Source organism: Passer montanus, unplaced genomic scaffold, assembly GCF_014805655.1.
Source record: "Passer montanus isolate IOZ18808 unplaced genomic scaffold, ASM1480565v1 scaffold20, whole genome shotgun sequence".
Classification (NCBI taxonomy): Eukaryota; Metazoa; Chordata; class Aves; order Passeriformes; family Passeridae; genus Passer; species Passer montanus.
In genome coordinates this window covers 5,166,828-5,185,271 of record NW_024366592.1, presented here as the reverse complement: position 1 = coordinate 5,185,271, position 18,444 = coordinate 5,166,828, and the positions used below count along the sequence as shown (strand labels likewise).

General features: G+C 39.8%; 1 protein-coding gene across 1 annotated transcript in view; it reads right to left on the bottom strand.

Moving 5' to 3' along the window:
* ATXN10 (ataxin 10) overlaps positions 1-18,444 on the bottom strand; it is an 89,131-nt gene that overhangs the window by 59,216 nt on the left and 11,471 nt on the right. Inside the window, exons 4-5 of the mRNA XM_039708249.1 lie at positions 4,081-4,177; positions 3,027-3,191 (exon numbers count right to left, since the gene is read on the bottom strand). Of these exons, the coding sequence (XP_039564183.1) occupies positions 3,027-3,191; positions 4,081-4,177 (262 nt within the window). The remainder of the gene's footprint in view (positions 1-3,026; positions 3,192-4,080; positions 4,178-18,444) is intronic.

Below are 18,444 nucleotides of genomic sequence, written 5' to 3'. Positions count from 1 at the left end.
AACCCAAACCATCCTTCAATTCTTTATATCCAACTCATTATATCAACAGTTCAGAATTAAATTTGTGTATCATGAGAGACACTTCAGAAAGATGGAAGATACACAGAAAATAAATTACTGTCACACATGGGCTTGATAACCACGCTTATCTCTTTGAATAGAAATATAAGATGGAAGAGAGGGATGGAAGAAGGAGACACAAAAGATGCAGAAAAACCAGTAAGAGTTCAGGAGACAGCAGCTTACTTTGTGAAGAACAGCATGTTTTCTAGAAGACAACTGCACAGCAAAGAACAATGGAGGAGATAGGATCAGTTAATTAGGGTATGCCAGAAATCAGATCCAAGAAAGGAAGCAAAACTGGTTCTGCAGAGTTCGTGCCTTTGCAAAGCCTTCCTCTTTGAAGTACACTGTGTAACATCTTACACCTTGCAACCTTCCAAAGGAGCAAGCTCTGGGCACTCTCCACAAGGCCAGCTACAAAGGGGTACGAGCCAGTCAGACAAATATATTTTAGAACCTCAGAACTTATATACCATCTCAGAACTTCAATACCATCTGCTTCCTCAGGCCATTGCTCTTGAGAGTCAGACCAGCAGCAGCAACCTCAGATGAGCTCCCAGCATTCAAGATTACAGGACTGCTAGCCTGACACAAGCTGAGGATCCATACTGAATAGAAGTTTAGTGGCAATGTAAAAATACATTGTCTAATATATGTTAATTAATATTATTTAATGTGCCATTCAGCATTTAACATTAAAAATTACAAAGACAGTAATATGCAAATAATCCTGGAGCTGTTGAGAAGATCAAGTTTCTAAAAGAGAAAGAAGGATGCATCAGTTCTTAAATCATTAGAATATCTATTAAAAGTGTGTATTACATTCTTCAGCTTCACAGATTTCAGAGATAGAAGCATTTCTGCGGCTGACAAGTAACCACAAGCTTAATGAAGTGAGCTTTCAGACCATCTGATCCAGAGAAACATAATCACAGAAGAACTGAACACACAATTTGACCAGGGCATTCCTTACAAAACTGACCTCCTCCTTCATTAACTATTTCTTAGCTACAGCAGCACGCCACAAAAATACTTAACAGAATGTGTATCACTCAAGAAACACACTTAGATGTGCATCACAGAACTCTTATCTCTCATTCTTTCAAGTTCTAAGGCAATTTTTGTTATGTTAATATTAATTTCATACGTTTCAGTGCACAAATAATGAATAGAAGTTCTGCCTATGATGAAAACTTGCCTAGTTATTCAAACAAAGAGTTCCAACACCTAAAAGCAGCAACTGTCAGCAAGAAAGCCCAATCAAGAGGAAGAATAAACACACACATGTGGCAGTCACTTCTGATTTGTTGTAACACGCAATCAGATGCTCCAGCTCAGAGACAAGAAGGTAGGCAGGAATTAAGTGGTACTTTTAACTTTAGGTAAGAACATCTGAATTTCAGTCACAGTGAGTAAGCATTGAGCATAACCAAGAATAATCTGTATTTCAGTCCAGTCATATAATAGCACAGAATGGTTACTGAGCACTGTTGCCAGCTGTGGCACAAGAGACCCAAACATTTCCAACAAGACACTGACTCCCTGCAAATGCCACAGCCATGTAAATTCCTTTCAGCAATCCTATTGGGATGCAGACGTACTTCAGTGAGAGTTCAAGTACAATTGCAAATTTTCAGTGTTAAGAGTTTGCCCCTTTTTCATTTCAAGACTACCCTGAAAAGAGACCATTCCCCACCCACACCAAACATCCACAGAGGAGGTAAGACATTTTCATCATAACATCAACTGACTCTACTTCACACTGGAGAGATCAGGGACATGCATCCCTCAGCACTTATTTTGATGCTGCATTTATTCTGCATTTACCTTCAAAACATAAATTTGCCACTACGACTTTGGTATCTGAGTCAAAACAAATTTCAAAAATTAAGGATAATGAGGATAATTATCTGAAAAGCAACTTTACACATGGGTTATTGACAGATGACAAAACTAAGGACTTGGTTTGGCACTTTTGAAACAGAAGTCTCATTGTCTGACCCTAAACTTAGATTTTGATTTTTGAAAACTACTTGTGTCATAAGCAAACTGCCCTTGCCATTAAAGAAGCCCAGTCACAAACAAGTTTTGGCTAATTTTTTTCAGTACAAAAGTAAACTATAAAATGACATTTACTTTTCATTCAGTCATCTTAAGTCCTTGTTGAGACTTTCTATATCGCTGCTAAAACACCAACAATTTTTCCTAATTAAATTCTTAATTTAAACACAACCTTAAAAAGAATCCTACAAAAACATACAATTAATTATTTTCCCCTTGGGAAGGGGGAAATGGTGTAACAATTAGCTGAATGTGCACCCTTGCTATGTAGGGCAGCACATTTATCAAAGGCATAACTGACAACAATATTTAGAAGAATGGCCACTAGTAAAAAATACAAAAGTTCAGAGGGATAAAACCACTGATTAGGTGCTCTTAAAGTATGAAATGAAGATTCACAAAAAAAATCTTCCCTGTTTTGGTATAAAAATGACTTCATGTTGAAGTCATTTTTATATTGTTGAAGTAGAAAATGGCTATGTTAAAAAAGGAAAAAAGGAAAATCCCCAGGTTTTATGTAGCACTCCCAAGAAACAGACATACAAGTCTTCCTAGCATGACCTGTCTGTGAAACTATTCTGTGCTAACTTTAAAATCTCCACAAACCAGCACACAAGTATAAATTAGTTTGCATTCTAGAACCCCATTTCACTAATGAAAGAAAACCAGATCATGATTGGAAAATTCCTATGTCCTCAACAAAAAATGGAGTCTTAATTTAGCAACAATCAAAAGAGTCATGAAACTACCATGGAAATTCTCTTTTATAAACTACTAATTTCTAATTTGGTCTTCATTTACTACTTTGCAGTGTCACAAGTTTAGACATTTTAACACGGTGATTTACACCAGAAAAACACCTAATTAACGGGTGAGGAAAAAGGAAATTTAACAATACATACGACCACTCAGAATCCAACTGTTCTTTGTAGACTCTCAGGACATGAAGAGCCACAGTCAAGTTTCCAGGATCCAGCAGGTCTCTCACTCGCTCTGAATTCAGGCAGGTGAACAGAACCATGCAGCAGTAGGTGACAATTTTCTCATCACTGTATGTCAGACATGTCCTTCAAGAGAAAATAAAGGAGTTAAGGGCAAGTTGAAATGGACCCTGGAAAAACAGGCGAGGAGCACTGAGCTTGCTGAGTTGTCCTTTGCTGGCTTTTAGAGAACCACAAGTTTGTCACTGCCTAAGAAGGACAGAAGTCACCTGCAAGGAAATACATCCAACTCACAGCTGAAGGTCAAATTTTACAGGAAGTTTACAAAACTAATGCTAAATTGGAACTGCTTTTCTTACTGCAAGATCTTCCTACCCTCAGTGCTGACAAGTGGGCTCCAAAAACCCATGAGAATGATTATCAAATTGAATCAAAGTGCCTTTGTTACCAGCTCACTACAAAAAAATCTGGCTGAACACATCAACAGGGCTGTCATGCGTCTGCACAAAATAGTTTATGTAATATTTCCTTACATGTGTATCATCAAATCCCCAGGAAGATATTCTGGTGAGGTTAGAAGGGGGATGGAAGGATTGAAAGAGATGAAAATTAAGGAACTTTTACAGATTACATCTGATCCACCAATACTGACAGATCTGCACAGCAGCAACATGAGAAAGGAAAATGCTGTGTTCTTGCAAATGAGTGTAACTACTTGAAAACATGTCTGAAATAAAGCTTATGTTTGAAGCTCATAATTCAAAATAGTTTTCTTCCAGTTTCTGTTAAATTAAATCTATTTACTGATAGTTCAGAACAAGCAGATTTTTAAAGGGTCTGACTCCTGCGGCTGACTAACAAAAAACATCTACAGGATATGGTCTCAACCAGCCCATTCTCACCAAAGTTATTTTTCAGAGTTTCATGGTGCTAGCAAAGGCACAACTACCATGTACAAAAGATGTGAATACAACCACAGAAATGACACTAGGAAAAAACCCGCATCCATGCTTACAAGAAGAGATCTGGGAAAGCACACTTCCAAATGCTATTCTGGGAATCTCCATTTCCTGCTGCAATGTTTCCAAGAAACTGAAGACTACAACGAAGAGCTGAAAGAAATCCAGAAAATATATTAACAAGAATTCAAAGCAATAATAGATTTCACAAAATTTAAACTAAGTAAATTTTAACTAATAAATTTCACAAAAATTACGTATTTCAATATTCCAGATACACACTGCAGAATCCATCTCCAGGAAGCTTTAGGTGCAGTATTTCAAAGGTACTGTACATAAATATTTGCATTTTCTCTTCTAATACAAATAATTTTACAAAGTATTTTAGAATTACACCCAAGACTTGTCTGAGTATTACACACTGGCTACTAGTGATTACAAGAACTAATTGACGGGTTCTTGCTTCTCACTATATTCTGGTTAGCTGGACAGGCCATTATAGATGATTATGATGTGCTCAATACCTTCTATCCCAGAATTTCTATTCTAGAAAAATGAAAGCCAAGTCTCCAAATAGCTCTGCCTCCATTTTTGACACTGATTTTAATAGGGCTGATTTCTGTTCTTATTCCAAAGGATTTCTTTTAGCCTCCTCTCAATATAGATTTAAAATATGAGAAAATATTTCACCACACAAGTCAATATCCTAGAGCAGCCACCAAAAAGTGCAAAGTCATAAAGAAACAGCATGAACCCAAAGACTTCACAAAATTAAAACACTTATCAACAGTTCTCAATAGCCTAGCCCTTATTAATAAGTTGGCAAAGAAACGTGAAATTACATGTTCAAACTCAGTTTAACAGATAGGACAAACAACAGCCCAATACAGATGGAGGTGGCTTGTATTGCCAGGTTCTGCACATCTAATATTAGGCCTCTTGGAGAGCTGGCAGCCAGATTTCCTAAACAGGTCTGGGCATATGTCCTCTTGAGAACAAGAAGAAAGCAAGTCTAAGAAGTGGTCACTTGGGCTTAGAAAAAAGTAACTAACTTGTTTTTGGCCATATATATATATAAAAGCCCAAAATACTTATGTATTCCCCATAATGCATCTTGAACTATATTCTCCTCTAGTTATTCAGATTTCTGTTGTTTCCCCCTGCACATCTGTATTGGTTTATTATTTTCTGCTCATCGTTGTGCTTCCGTTTCTCACACCCATCTGGTTCCCATCCTGCTGACCAAGGAGTTTCTGAAGGACAGCAAGCATGGGCATGCCAGCAGACATTTTATGGAAATACTTCCCTGCTAGGAAAAAAAACCCAAAAAACTAGGCAGTAAATCCTAGGAACAGGGTATTATTTCCCTTGGTGAATTCCTTACCTATATAGCAATAAGAAAAGTCACCCAAAGGAGCAGAAGATTGGAATATAGTCAACCAATCTTTCCCTGAAATTTGCTTGACCTTTTTCAGCTATTACACCTTGGTTGTTAGAGATTAGTCTGTCCAAAAGATGAAGGAAAAATGTTCAAGATCCTGTAAAGCTACCATTCTTACTGTACCAAAGAGGAAATGCCATGAACACAGTAATAAATGGCTATGAATTTCAATATTTGTGAAACCAACCAACACTGCCCTTGTCCAACAGTGATGTCCTGAACAAGGAAGGAAGATACAGGAAAAAGTGACAATTCTGTGGATATACCTGTAGAGAAAACCAGTTTCATCACAAAATGCTTATTATTAACCAGTAAGAGTTAGGATTTTTCTTTTAATTAGAGGACACAAGTCAATATATGGGCAAGTGGATATTCTGTAAGACAAAACCTATCACATCTATTCCCAACTAAGCAGAGAAAGAGGATGCCTTGATAATGCAACATTTTGCATACAAATACTCTCACATGAAGAATCTTAGCAATTTGGAAGATGTGATTCCACAAACAGCAATGAGCACCAAGGCAGCTGAGCAAAGCACAGGGTCCAGGTCACACACCACATCCAGCAGTCAGAGATAGAAAGGCACAGATGAAGAGGCACAAAGAGCATGAAAAGCCATCATACCACACCTAGAGTAGCTCATCACAACAATATCTGTATGGTTGTGTTTAAAAAACTGACACCTCCCCCACAGAACTCCACAGGTGGTGGTCTTGGAATACTAAATATCTCATGCAGTGCTTCTCTCCAAATATAACTCCATGGAAAATGTAGTAGCCTAGCACCAAGCTACCAAGAGACAGTCAGTATTGACAGAGCATTGAAAATCTATACTATGGTATTTATGCTTTAAATAAGAAATTCCCCAAAAATCCAACTAGAGAAGTTAACTTACAGCGAGGTATGTGTGTGTTAAAAAATGCAAACATTGCCAAAATACACTGTAGTATAAACTACATTTCAAACTATGGAACTCTTTTCTTAGCATTCAATTTCCATGTTTTTTCTTTTCTGTTTTACCTCTATTGGACTTGACTGCTACAACATATGACTGAAGCATCTTGGGTATCTGTACGATGCAAATACGCTTTTCTCCTCTTTAAGAATTTCTTCATCATAAAATCACATAACTAGAATTATTAAGCTTGGAAAAGACCTGTAAGATCCTGAAGTCCAACTATCAACCCAGCACCATCATGTTTACCACTAAAGCATGTTCTCAGGTATCACATCCACACCTTTTGTGAATACCTCCAGGATGGTAACTCCACTGCCTCCCTGGGCAGCCCATTCCAATGCCTGCCCACCCTTTCCATGAAGAAATTTTCCCTGATATCTAATGTGAACTTTCCCAGGCACAATTTGAGACAATTTCCTTCCATGGCCCTTCCAAGTCTTTACAACAAAAGCAAGAAAATGTAGGAGCTGATGAAGACAGACTTTCATTCTGCCATGCAACCAATAAGCCATGAGCTTTCTGAAAGGTGGGAGGGGAAAAGAAAAACAAAAAAGAGAGGGGAAAAAAAAAGACAATTTCACTTATCCCCAAAAATGTATAGACTTTTACAAAGCTAAAAACAATATTCTTCAACAATTCTGTAGCTATCAGCATAGCTGAATTTTACTTTTAAAAAAAGGTTACTCTGTGTGTGGTCAAGAAGAGTATTTTTAACCTGATGGTCAACCACCGTGAAATTGCATGTACCAAGATGTAACTTCTGATACACAAATCAACCCTGCAGCTGAAGAGATTTCCCCTCACCAAGATTTCAACAGCTCCTGTAAAAGCAGGTGTTCTTTAGCAAATACACAAATTACATGTTGCTTTCACAACCAGTCTGCAATGACTTAAGGAGACTTTTCTAGGTTCTACAAAAATAACATTTTTACACAACAGGGCAGAGGGTACACGCAGAAACACTGACTCTTTACCTGAGGAATTCTGGTACCTAAATGTTTGCATACATGTAAACTGAACATTTAGTCACTCAAGGCCACCCATGACAAAGGTGAGACAGCTGATACTTGATGGCCCTGTATGAAGATGGTTTAAAGGCATTCCAGCAGTTCAGTACCTTCAAGATCACAGCTCCCTTTCCTCCTTCCCATCCCTTACTATCACAGAACAACTGAGCCAGACTCCAGTGCATGCTTTTAATTTAATTATTATACTGACATGATCTCATTCAGCAATTACCTGATATGGTCTAAAGGACCACAGTGGTGCCAGCTGGTCCCACCTCCCTGCTCCAGCAGGGCCATCCCAGAGCACAGGGTTGTGTCCAGAGGGGTCTGGAACATCTCCAGTGAGGAGACTCCACACCCTCTCTGGACAATCTGTTCAGTGCCTGGGCACTGCCCAGGGCAGGAGTTCTGCCTCATGTCCAGGTGGAACCTGCTGGGATCAGTCCCTGCCCGTGGCTCTGGTGCCATTGCTGGGCCCTGGAGCAGAGCCTGGGCCCTGCTCTGAGCCTCCCTGCACACAGGGACACCCAGGGCTGAGGGCCCCTCTCAGCTAGGGCTCCTCTTCAGGCTGCACAGCCCCAGCTCCCTCAGCCTTTCCCTGGCAGGGAGATGCTCCAGTCCACACAAAGACATCATTCCGCAGTGCCATTTGCAGAATCAGACTGTGTATTAGATGAAAATTAAAATCCCTGAAGTTCTGAAGACAAACACTTTAAGCATTAGAATTTCAAAATTCAATACTTCTTTACTTCTGTTCCACGTGGTTACAACAGGAGCCCACAAACATGCTCAGCAATCATTTCAAAAAACCTTGACAGCAATTGTAGAGTCTTAAAACAGTCCTAAGAGATTTCCATTCTCTTTATTTGGGCCAGACAACACAGTGATAGTTGTGAGTAAAAGCCTCTGTCTTTACTGGAATTATAAAACAAATAGAGATATAAAATAGATCCAACCAAAGCACATACAAAACTGTACAACACTGTTTGTCAGACTGCAAACATAAGACTTACAAACTTGCATCTCTCTTAATGCTCCAACCAGTAACAACACAGGAAAAATAGAGCTGGAGTGCCCCCTCTGCACTGGGGCAGACACAAAGCCTGGTAAATCCTGGGACCACATCCCAGGCTCCCAAGAGCCTGCACACTTTCAGAGTGGGCTGTGAGCTCTGCAAATCTGAACTGTGGGCTTTGAGCCGTCCTGCAGAGCAGCCCTGGCTGTTTGTACATAAAGGCAGAATGCTTTGTGACAAACTGCCTGTCCCGGAAAAATAAAACCTCCAACTCAGCATAAGGTGTAGACCTCTATTACTATAAAATGTGAGTTTCCACCACTACCATCCGGTCATTGACTTGTTTCCTTGTGGCTGCAAGTTAAAGCAACTTCCAGTCATAAAGAGTTATTTGCCTCTTCACCACCATGAATCATACCACAAATACTGATGAAAATGTATTTTCCTTGGAAAACAGTCTGTCTAGACTACTGAAATTGAATGTACAATACATATATGGGCTCTGTCATTTAATGTTATTAAAATAGTACTTAGTATTTTATTGCTGTAAATGAAATTATTGTCTAGCTACCTTTTATATTTCCACCTTGGTGTTACTGCACTTGCTGCAGTGCAGACTAGTAACCCATTTTTACCATCTGTGGAACACCAAGAATGTTGTCTTTATTAAGTTTCTGCTCACCCTCCCCAACATCTCCTCTACCTCGGAAACCAAGTTGGACTCTTTTTTTTTTTCTTTCCCTTTAGAAGTGCCAACTCTAATTTTAAAAAAAACATTATATGCATTGATTGGACAACCCTTGTGTTCTTGGAAGATAAATGTCTAGGCAAAACATCAACACTTTGTTCTGACTTAAAAGGAGAATTTGATTTAAAGACAAGTAAAATTCTTGCCATGCTATTAAAAACATGGAGTTACAAATAAATTAGAAGGGAGCTGGAAGAAACCATCAGACCACACATCAAATTAGCCTCTGATGCAAATTAAGTTCCAACAGGTCTCATAATGAGAGATTAAAATATAAAGTGTGCATTTACTAAGAGTCAGTTTGACAGACCTCTTGAGATCAGGTTCAAACCAACTCTGATTCACAAGCACTAACAAGGCTTATTAAATACAGCACTAGAACAATTTTCTCTATCTCCTGTAATTTTAATTGCATCATTTCAGTTTAAAAAGTAAACATAAATGTGCTCATTCCTTTAACAAATTATCTATTAAAATCTAAAGGCATATGAAATGGGACTCTTGTTACATCCCCACAAGTAGCAAAAGCACAAGCCTGAGATGGCTCTCTGACATGAAGTGAAACACTTTTAAGTCCTTGCAGAAACACTTTTAAGTCCTTGCAGAAACACTTTTAAGTCCTTGCAGACCTGAGAACTATCTTTATTATATTTCTGCATGCTTTAGGATGTAAAATCTTCTTCCTGAATTAGCTGAAAAGCTGAGCCTAAATCTAATGCAATGTCTCTTTAAAGGTCCTGCAGCAGTGAAATCAGCAAGTCTGAAGTACTGGGGAGTCTCAAACCAGGCTTAAACCATACCAGGAAACCAAGAAAAATAAGAAGGACTGGCCACCCACTATGCACTATTAGTGGTGTCTGACTGAGAGACACACTCCTCCTACATGATACTTTGCACAGGTCTGAAAAAAAAAAGAAGAAAAAATTATTAACACATAAAGTACTAACCAAGGTTATGAACAAATTTCTCCACTTACTTTTGACAGCATACAGTGTATGTTGTTTCATTTAACCCAGATTTTCCACTGAAGTGCTTATATTTGCCCTCAAAGAGCTGAATGGTCTTCTTCTCTAAGTCTGTGCAGAGAGTATCAGACTTCCCCCCACTTACTGGTACCATTTATATTCTGTACCTGGCTAATAAATGGACCACAGTCCTTTTGGAATACAGAATTACTAGCAAACTTACACTTAGTATTTTTACTTGCATGTCCACATTCATGTACAGCAACTGTTTTAGCATTAACCTTTTTGGGCATTATCATTTACTTTAATACCTGTAAAGGCAGCTTGCCTGTTCTCATTGCCACATTATGGTCCCTTTTGTACCACACGTGGTGTATGCCCAGAGGATGGAGGAAAAGGAAAGAGCTCCATGTGTCTCACAAACCTTCTTGATGTCTCTACACATCATGTAACTTGGCAGTATTCCCTCAACTTCTTCACAAAAAGGGAGAGACACATTTCTCTCCAAGCCCAAAGCTGCTAGCAAAAAAAGGGTGCTACAGGATGGGAAATAAAAGTTTTGTAGCTTTGTGTCTGGGAAGCCAAGGTTAGACAACTCCCTCTTTTCCACCAGAACAATGCTCCTGTAACTGGAGAGTATGGAAGTTGTGCCATGGCAGTGATAATCAAATGGCTGAGAGAATGACATGGGTAACTCCTACATACTTATAACCACCTGGATTTTTATCCCAACAGGCAACAGACGCCTCCCATTGTTTCCTCTGCCCCGATCTTCCTCTAGCTTCTTTCCATCTTCTTTCCATCTTCACTCTCCCTGGAGGAAAAACCTTGGGACCACTGTGGGAGACTTTAAAAGGGATACTTCCTCTCAGCACATGCGAAAAAAGCTTCTTCTCCCTGCATTAAATTTATGATGCTCTGTCTTTAGGAAGCTCTCTGCAATTAAAAGGTTTGTTTGCCCCATTCTTCCCACTTTTATCTTGAGATCCTAATGTCCCTGCAAAAAACATTGTGACCATCTTAAACCTAGGGACGTTTCTGCAAGGTTTGATTCACATGTATTTGTGGAGAACAGAAACCTGCCTCATTATGAATCTTGCTGACATTATTTGCTGGGGTTGGGTAGGGGACACTAAAGAGCAAGGAAGGAAGGAAAGGACTTACAGAACACTGTATTTAGAGATCCACAGAAATATAGGCATTACCATTCATTTCAAGCCTCAACCAAAGTAACCAGAAACCATTCTAATTAAATAGACATCAGCAAACTCCTATTTCCTTTGTGCTCCAAGTGGATATCAGTCCACATTATAAAACCACTATGCATGTGGCATAAATCAGCAACATCTTGGCAGGCTATACTAGAAAGCCTCCAAATTGCAGGAGCAGGAAAAAAACAAACTAGCTCTACACACTGTCTAAAAGCTGTACCAGCAATCAGACCAGGGCAGCCCATTGACCTACAAATTGTTCTGATTTAGAGATATTTCCTCAGGTTACTCTCTCCCCTAGAAGAAACAAAATTATTTACACTGACACTCAGACAGTCACTGCCTCTGCCTCCCAGGACAGCAATCCAAACATCTTTCCATGAGTACCATAAGAAGGACAGTTCTGACCATCAGTACAAGTATCAAACTGCTGGAAAGCACCAGCTTTTAAATCACTATTTCAAAGTCTGTTTACAATGCCAACCACGTCATCAGTACCTGACAGGCAAACCTCATTAGGCAGGACCTGGTCTGTAGTTCAAATTGTGCCTCCACAAGTTGCTGCAATAAAATATTTTTATACTCACATATACACAGACAATAAAATAATTCAGTTCAGCACAGCTTAAACAGAGAAAGACAACTTACACAGGCCTGGACTGACAGGACCAGAGGGAATGGCTTCCCACTGCCATAAGGGGAATTCTCCCCTGTGAAGGTGGTGAGGCCTGGCACAAGCTGCCCAGAGAAGCTATGGCTGCCTCAGCCCTGGAAGTGTCCAAGGCCAGGTTGGATAGGGCTTGGAGCAACCTGGGATAGTGGAACCACGGGAGGGGGTGTGGACAAGATGATCTTTAATGTCCCTTCCAACCCAGGCCATTCTGTGATTCTAAATCAGACCTCTACTGCAGAAGCAGCAAGACCCAGGGAGAGAATCAAGTCCACAGTAGGAAAAAACCCACTACCACGAATCACTGCATTCAAACCAGAGTTAGGAAAAGGTTTTAAAATGAGATGAGAGCCTTCCCTGGGACTAATAGGGACAAACACAGCAAATTGGAACATACTATATGTGGACACAAGAGCCTACAACTACAGTTGCCTGTAGCAATGAGGATCTGAACCCTGCTGGAAGTTGGAAGTCCCTCTTCCTTTTTTTTTTTTGCCATTAAGATAATAAAGTGCTGCATTTAGGTAGAGTCCCTGGTCCTACAATGGATCCTACAATGCCCTTCTTCAGTGGATCTAAACTCTCTCAAACCCCACTCTACTCCAAATGTTAAAAAGTGAAAAAAGAAATTAAGGCATGCATCAAGTTCCCATATTAATACCAGAAGTCAGAGCCAGCATTACAGAGACGTGTCAGGTTGTAAACACTGGTAACCCTGGCATTTACTCAAAATCCCAGTTCCTGCTGTATGGCACAAATGTACACAAACACCCCAGACCTGCAGGGCACAGGGAGCTGTGCCTGTAGGCACTGTGCAAGATCCAAGTGTGGGAACTCCCAGTGGATGGGGCAAGAGTTAACCACTGCAGGCAGGGTCAGTACTACATGCACAAGAGCTAAAGAGAATTCTGTATTTGCCAACTCAGGACAACTCATCAGTCTGAGTGGTTTTGGTCCTGGTTTGGCTCTTTTTCTTTCACAGACAGCTGGAAGTGGTGTGAAGGTTGGTTCCCTATCTTGGAGTTCCTGCAAAAAGGCCAAAGCACAAAGTCTTGGAACAATGACCTGAACCAAGACCCACCTAAACCAGAGTCTTTCCACAGCCTTCAATGAGTTTTGGACCAAACTACAAGAACCAAGAGAACGTTCTTGTCCACAGGAGGTTGCATCAGGTTGACATGATTTGGGAACATGAAGTCACACAGCTGGAATCCCTGCTGCAGGTGAACTGTTCTAAGCCAGTTAATTAAAAATCTGGGGCAATATTCACCAAAACACAGCAGAGACAACAATTGTTCAGTTAAAACTTGCATATAGGGCAGCACTGGAGCATCTGTGCCACTGGTAACTTGCCAGTGACCAGCAGCACATTCTGCCTGTACCTTCAGCCAGCCAAAGGACAACTGCCTGTTGCTAGAAAACCTCACAACTGCTTCTCACCATATATATTTCTGGGAGATGTTCACACTCACTTTTAAGAGGAACTCAGACTAATTTAAAAAAAGAAAAAAAAAGAGGTAAACATAAAGGAAGAACAACAACAACAAAAAACCCCAAACTGTACAAAAGAACACACCAATTACTTAAAACTTTCCTGTTTGGTAAAGCAGCAAAATCCTCTGAGCTATAGTAATTAGGGGATAGCAAAACTCAAAAAACAGAGGATTTTCTTAAGCTATGGAAACATGAAACCAAAATCCCAATACAAGTGCAACTAGCAGTTTACTTCTACCAGATAGCATATCAACTGATTGTTATGGTACACACTCTGCAAATGCTAGAGACCATGAAAATCCCAATATTATTTTTACAGATTGGAAAAACACAAGGGCCAAAAACAACACCAATAACTCAAATAAAAAACTCATGCTTATGTTTACATAAAAGTTTGATGAGTATAATATATTCATCACACTCCCACAATTATTCCCCGAAAATACTATAAATATTATTTTGACAATGTAATTATAGTTTTTACTTTAACAGTGGCAGCAAAGTACTGGCACCAGTCCCCCATACAAAAATCCTAACAGACAAATCAAAGATCACACACTGAAACTGGTAACTCTTAAGGTCAGGGCTGTCCTTTATTCCCATGTCTAAAAAAAGTCTGTTTAAGTTAGCAGCTGGATTATTCAAGCTGTTTGTAGTCTTAATTATGCTAGCTGTAAGCAAAAGGAAACCCCAAATACAAAAATAAATGGTAGTGCAGATTTTAAAATTCTATTTTCTTCAATGCAACTGAGGCAGGTTCTTTCATGCTGTTTTTTGGGAATTAATCCCATGGACTGTGGGTAGACTCAGGACCTGCTTTCTCCCTCCTTCTCTCCCTCAGAAGAAAAGCTAATGTGAACCTAAATTGAGAATTGTCACCTATCAACAGTTCATGATGACTGTATGACAGCTAAAATGATGCAAACTTGATAACCACTCACTCATTCCATGTAAATCAGAAAGTAATATGACTAGCACAAAAGAATCTGCAGCACAATAATTTACTCTGTTTGTTCACAAACACCCCCAAGACCTCCAACAAAACAGTGCGACTCCTCCTTCATACATAAATATTTGGGGCACTGACGTGGGAAGACAGGGAAGATTGACTTTCCTTCCTTAATCCTGTTGGTTTAAATTTAGTAGCTATTGTGTGTGAGAGTCTCCAGGACACAATTCAGAAATTACACCTTCTCCAAATCCCTGTAAACAAACCTGTGTGAAGACACTTGCTCAGACATTTACAGACCTCTTTTATAGACAACAAAACTTGACAATGGTTTCCCCCAACGCACTGGGTGAGCTCTGCCATGACGTCTGTCTAGCAAAAAGTTACTACCTCTGTTCCACCACACTTTGTAAGCAAGTTTTAAAATATTTATTTTTTATATAGAAAGCGTTAGCAGTAATTTGTAAATTGAACCATTCAGTGCAACATGATTAAAGAACCACAAAAAGAAGCAAAAGCAAAATGCAGTTTTTTAAAAGAATAAAACAGAAGAATGAAAAATACTGGACAAGAGATAAAAGGGAAGCAAAAGAGATGAGAGCTGACTCTTTTGGCCAGTATTGGCTATTCATTTAAGAACATTTAGGTTCCATACCTGACCACTCTGTTCCTCTTTCCTGCTGATTTTAAATATTTTGCTGATTGACCAGACATTTCAAATAATTTCAAGAATAGATGAAAGCTAGTTAGACTGTGATGCCAGTACATAAGCCTCTAATGCTCAGATTTTCAAACTAACCAAGCCTTAAATGCCCAGATTCTTCTCTTCACTGGTTCTGCAAAGGTACCACTCCAATTCATTTCCAAAAGTCCAAGTATTTACTTTTAGCTCTTTCTCCTACTGTCAAAATAATCTTTTTAAGGGGACCATAGCCTTAGGGGAATGCTTCGTCCCCTTTTCTTCTAGGGGAAGAAAATAAAGAGATAAATAAATATTGACATGAAACAGTAAACAGTTAAGGACACATGGCTGCCCATTTGAGAAGGAATACAGGAAAGGCAACTCCGTGTGCTTTGGCAGGTCTGAAAGAATTTCCTTCCCTTGCTCTTCTGTACCTTCAAAATTAGCCAGTCTTGATTTTCCACTGTAATTCCAAACTGCCAATCCTTGAGTGCAGTAGTGGAAAAGGTCAGCGCAAAGAAACATCTCCTGTTTTGTTTTGGTTTTTTTTGTTTTTTTTTCACTAAGTGAGGACAGAACTGAAAGTTTTGTTTCCTCTACACCCTCCTGAAAATGTAGAAATCACTTCACTGGAATTCACTCATTTTTGTTTTCAGGAATACTTTTGCAAACATAACAATTTAACCCTGTTTTACTCATGTTCTTCTTCAGAAAAACAAAAACATTTGATTAAATATCTCCTCTTCTGTAAACCTTTGAAAAGTACTTTGAATTAACAACTTTTTAGAACTGAGAAAGTATCCAATTTAGCAGCCAGAAATTTATTTCCTCTTGCCATTTACTCTCAGCAATCTCTCCTGAGAAAATGTCAACGTGATTTTCTAGTCCTACATAAGCACCTACAGCTCATATTTAGTGGCTTTTGAAACCCAGCATGTCTTCACCTTCAAAAGCTTACAAAAAAACGAAGTATCCTTCTCTGCTCAGTCTTGTGATGTTTTCCTGTAGATCTCAGGGGAGCTTTTGTCTTCTTACTTCATCAAAGATGAAATGCTTCCATCCCATTTGGCTTTTGCAAGAAACAATCTCTGGAAACTACAGATAGGCCTAGGTCCCTTACGTGTCATTTCTGAAGCACGTGCACACCCCTATGCTTTTTAAAATTTATTGTTAGTGTCTATGAAGGAGTGATATTTTTATTTATACAGAGTTCTGAATTCAAAGGTTACTCATTGATATCTCATCTGCAGAGTGCTTCTCCACACTAATGGATCACAAAACACTTCCCAAGGCACTTTCTTCCCAGACCATGAGCAACCCATAAAGCACCCATGGCTCAAGAACAACTGGGTTTTCATTAACTGAAGGAAAAACATGCATGAGAACCAATCAGGACCAGAACAGCTGGAGCAGTTCAACAACACTGACTGAGGATGGATCCATGGTACATTAATGGTCCTGGTGAACAGAGGAGAGAAGAAAAAAAAAGGTGGCTGAAGAGAGAAAAAAGGAGGAGAGAGGAAAAAAGGAGGATAAAAATAGGAGAGAGAAAAAAGGAGGAGAGAGGAAAAAAAGGAGGAAAGAGGAAAAAAGGAGAGAAAAAAGAGAAAAAAGAGGAGAGAAAAATAGAGAAAAAGGGAGAGAGGGAAAATGGAGAGAGAGGAAAAGGGAAAAAAAGGGGGGGGGAGAATAAAAAAAGCTCAAAGGAAGGAACATTTTTTATAGCTCCCTTATAAGAACATGGCATTTGTAGTACTTGAAAAATGTTTAAAATATCACATATTTTCCCACACATCCTCCCTCACAAAAGGAAGCATGAACAGGTGTTAGACATATGATATTCATGCTGCTGAACTTCCTACCAGAAAATGCTCAGGTTACTATAATAAGTGCAGTATTAATAAATTTACATAGAGTCATCTTTCATCACTGCTTTTAAAGGCATGCTGTAAGTTCTGTTCTGAAGAGAGTATCTGTAGCTGGTTAACTACACCTGAACACACTGCAGAAAACTGCAAGCAAGGTCAAGTTCCTATTCACAGATTCAAGCTACAATCCAATACATTTTAACCAAATTTCTGGACTTTGTAGAATGATGAGCAGAGAACAGCCCAAACCTTGCTCTAACAGGCAGCACACCTGGACACAGCTTTTGGCTGATATCCCCAAGTTCCAATTATTACATTGGGAACAAAACACAATAATTCACTTGATATGAAATATATGAAAAAAAATTAAAAGGCTTTTCATCAAAGTTAAGAGGAAGTCTTTAGCAGTGCCTATGACATAAACACAGGCTCCAAACACTCTGTACCAAAAACATTCTGTACCAGCAATGGTGTGGCAGCAGGAGCAGGGCAGTGACTGTCCCCTGTGCTGGCACTGCTGAGGCACCTCCAATGCTGTGCCCAGTTCTGGGCCTTTACCTAAAAAAAAAAGACACTGAAAAGCTGGGAGCATGTCCAGGGAAGGGAATGGAGCTGGGGAAGGGTCTGGAGCACAAGTCTGATGAGAAGCAGTTCAGGGAGCTGGGGAAGCTCAGCCTGCAGAAAAGGAGGCTTAGGGGGGAACTTCTGGCTCTCCACAACTCCCAGACAGGAGGGGGCAGCCAGGGAGGGTCAGGCTCTGCTCCCAGGGAACAAGGACAGGATGAAAGGAAATGGCCTCAAGCTCTGCCAGCAGAGAGTCAGGTTGGGCAGCAGGAGGAACTTCCTCATGGAAAATATGGTCAGGCATTGTCAGGGAGTTGGTGGAGTCCCTATCCCTGGAGGTGTCCAAGGAATGAATGGATATGAAATTCAGTGCTCTGGTCTGGGTGACAAGGTGGGGATCAGTCACAGGCTGGACATGGTGATCTTGGAGGTCTTTTCAACCCCAATCATTCCATGATTCCCATGTTAACACATTTTTATCCAGCTTTCCCTGGGTGGTTTAAACCCCTCAGAACTACGGAGGCCTGGCATCAGCACAGCAGAGCAATAACAATACCTGTGCCAGCAGCCTGGACGTGAGGAATACTGGTAGGATGCTTGGAGCACCTCTCAGGCAAGCTCTGCAGCTGAGAGCCCAGCTCTGCTCAGAGAGCACAATCCCCTCATACAGAGAACTTGCACAAGTTGTCTCATGCAGGGCAGCTACAAGGCATTCAGTACCTTTTCACCCAAGAGGACAAAAACACATTTTGGCAGATAAATAATTTTTAAGCAATTATATTGGAATTCAAAATCAGCAGTATTTGGAAGTGGTGAAAGGTTTGAGAAGACCTGTTTACAAACAAAA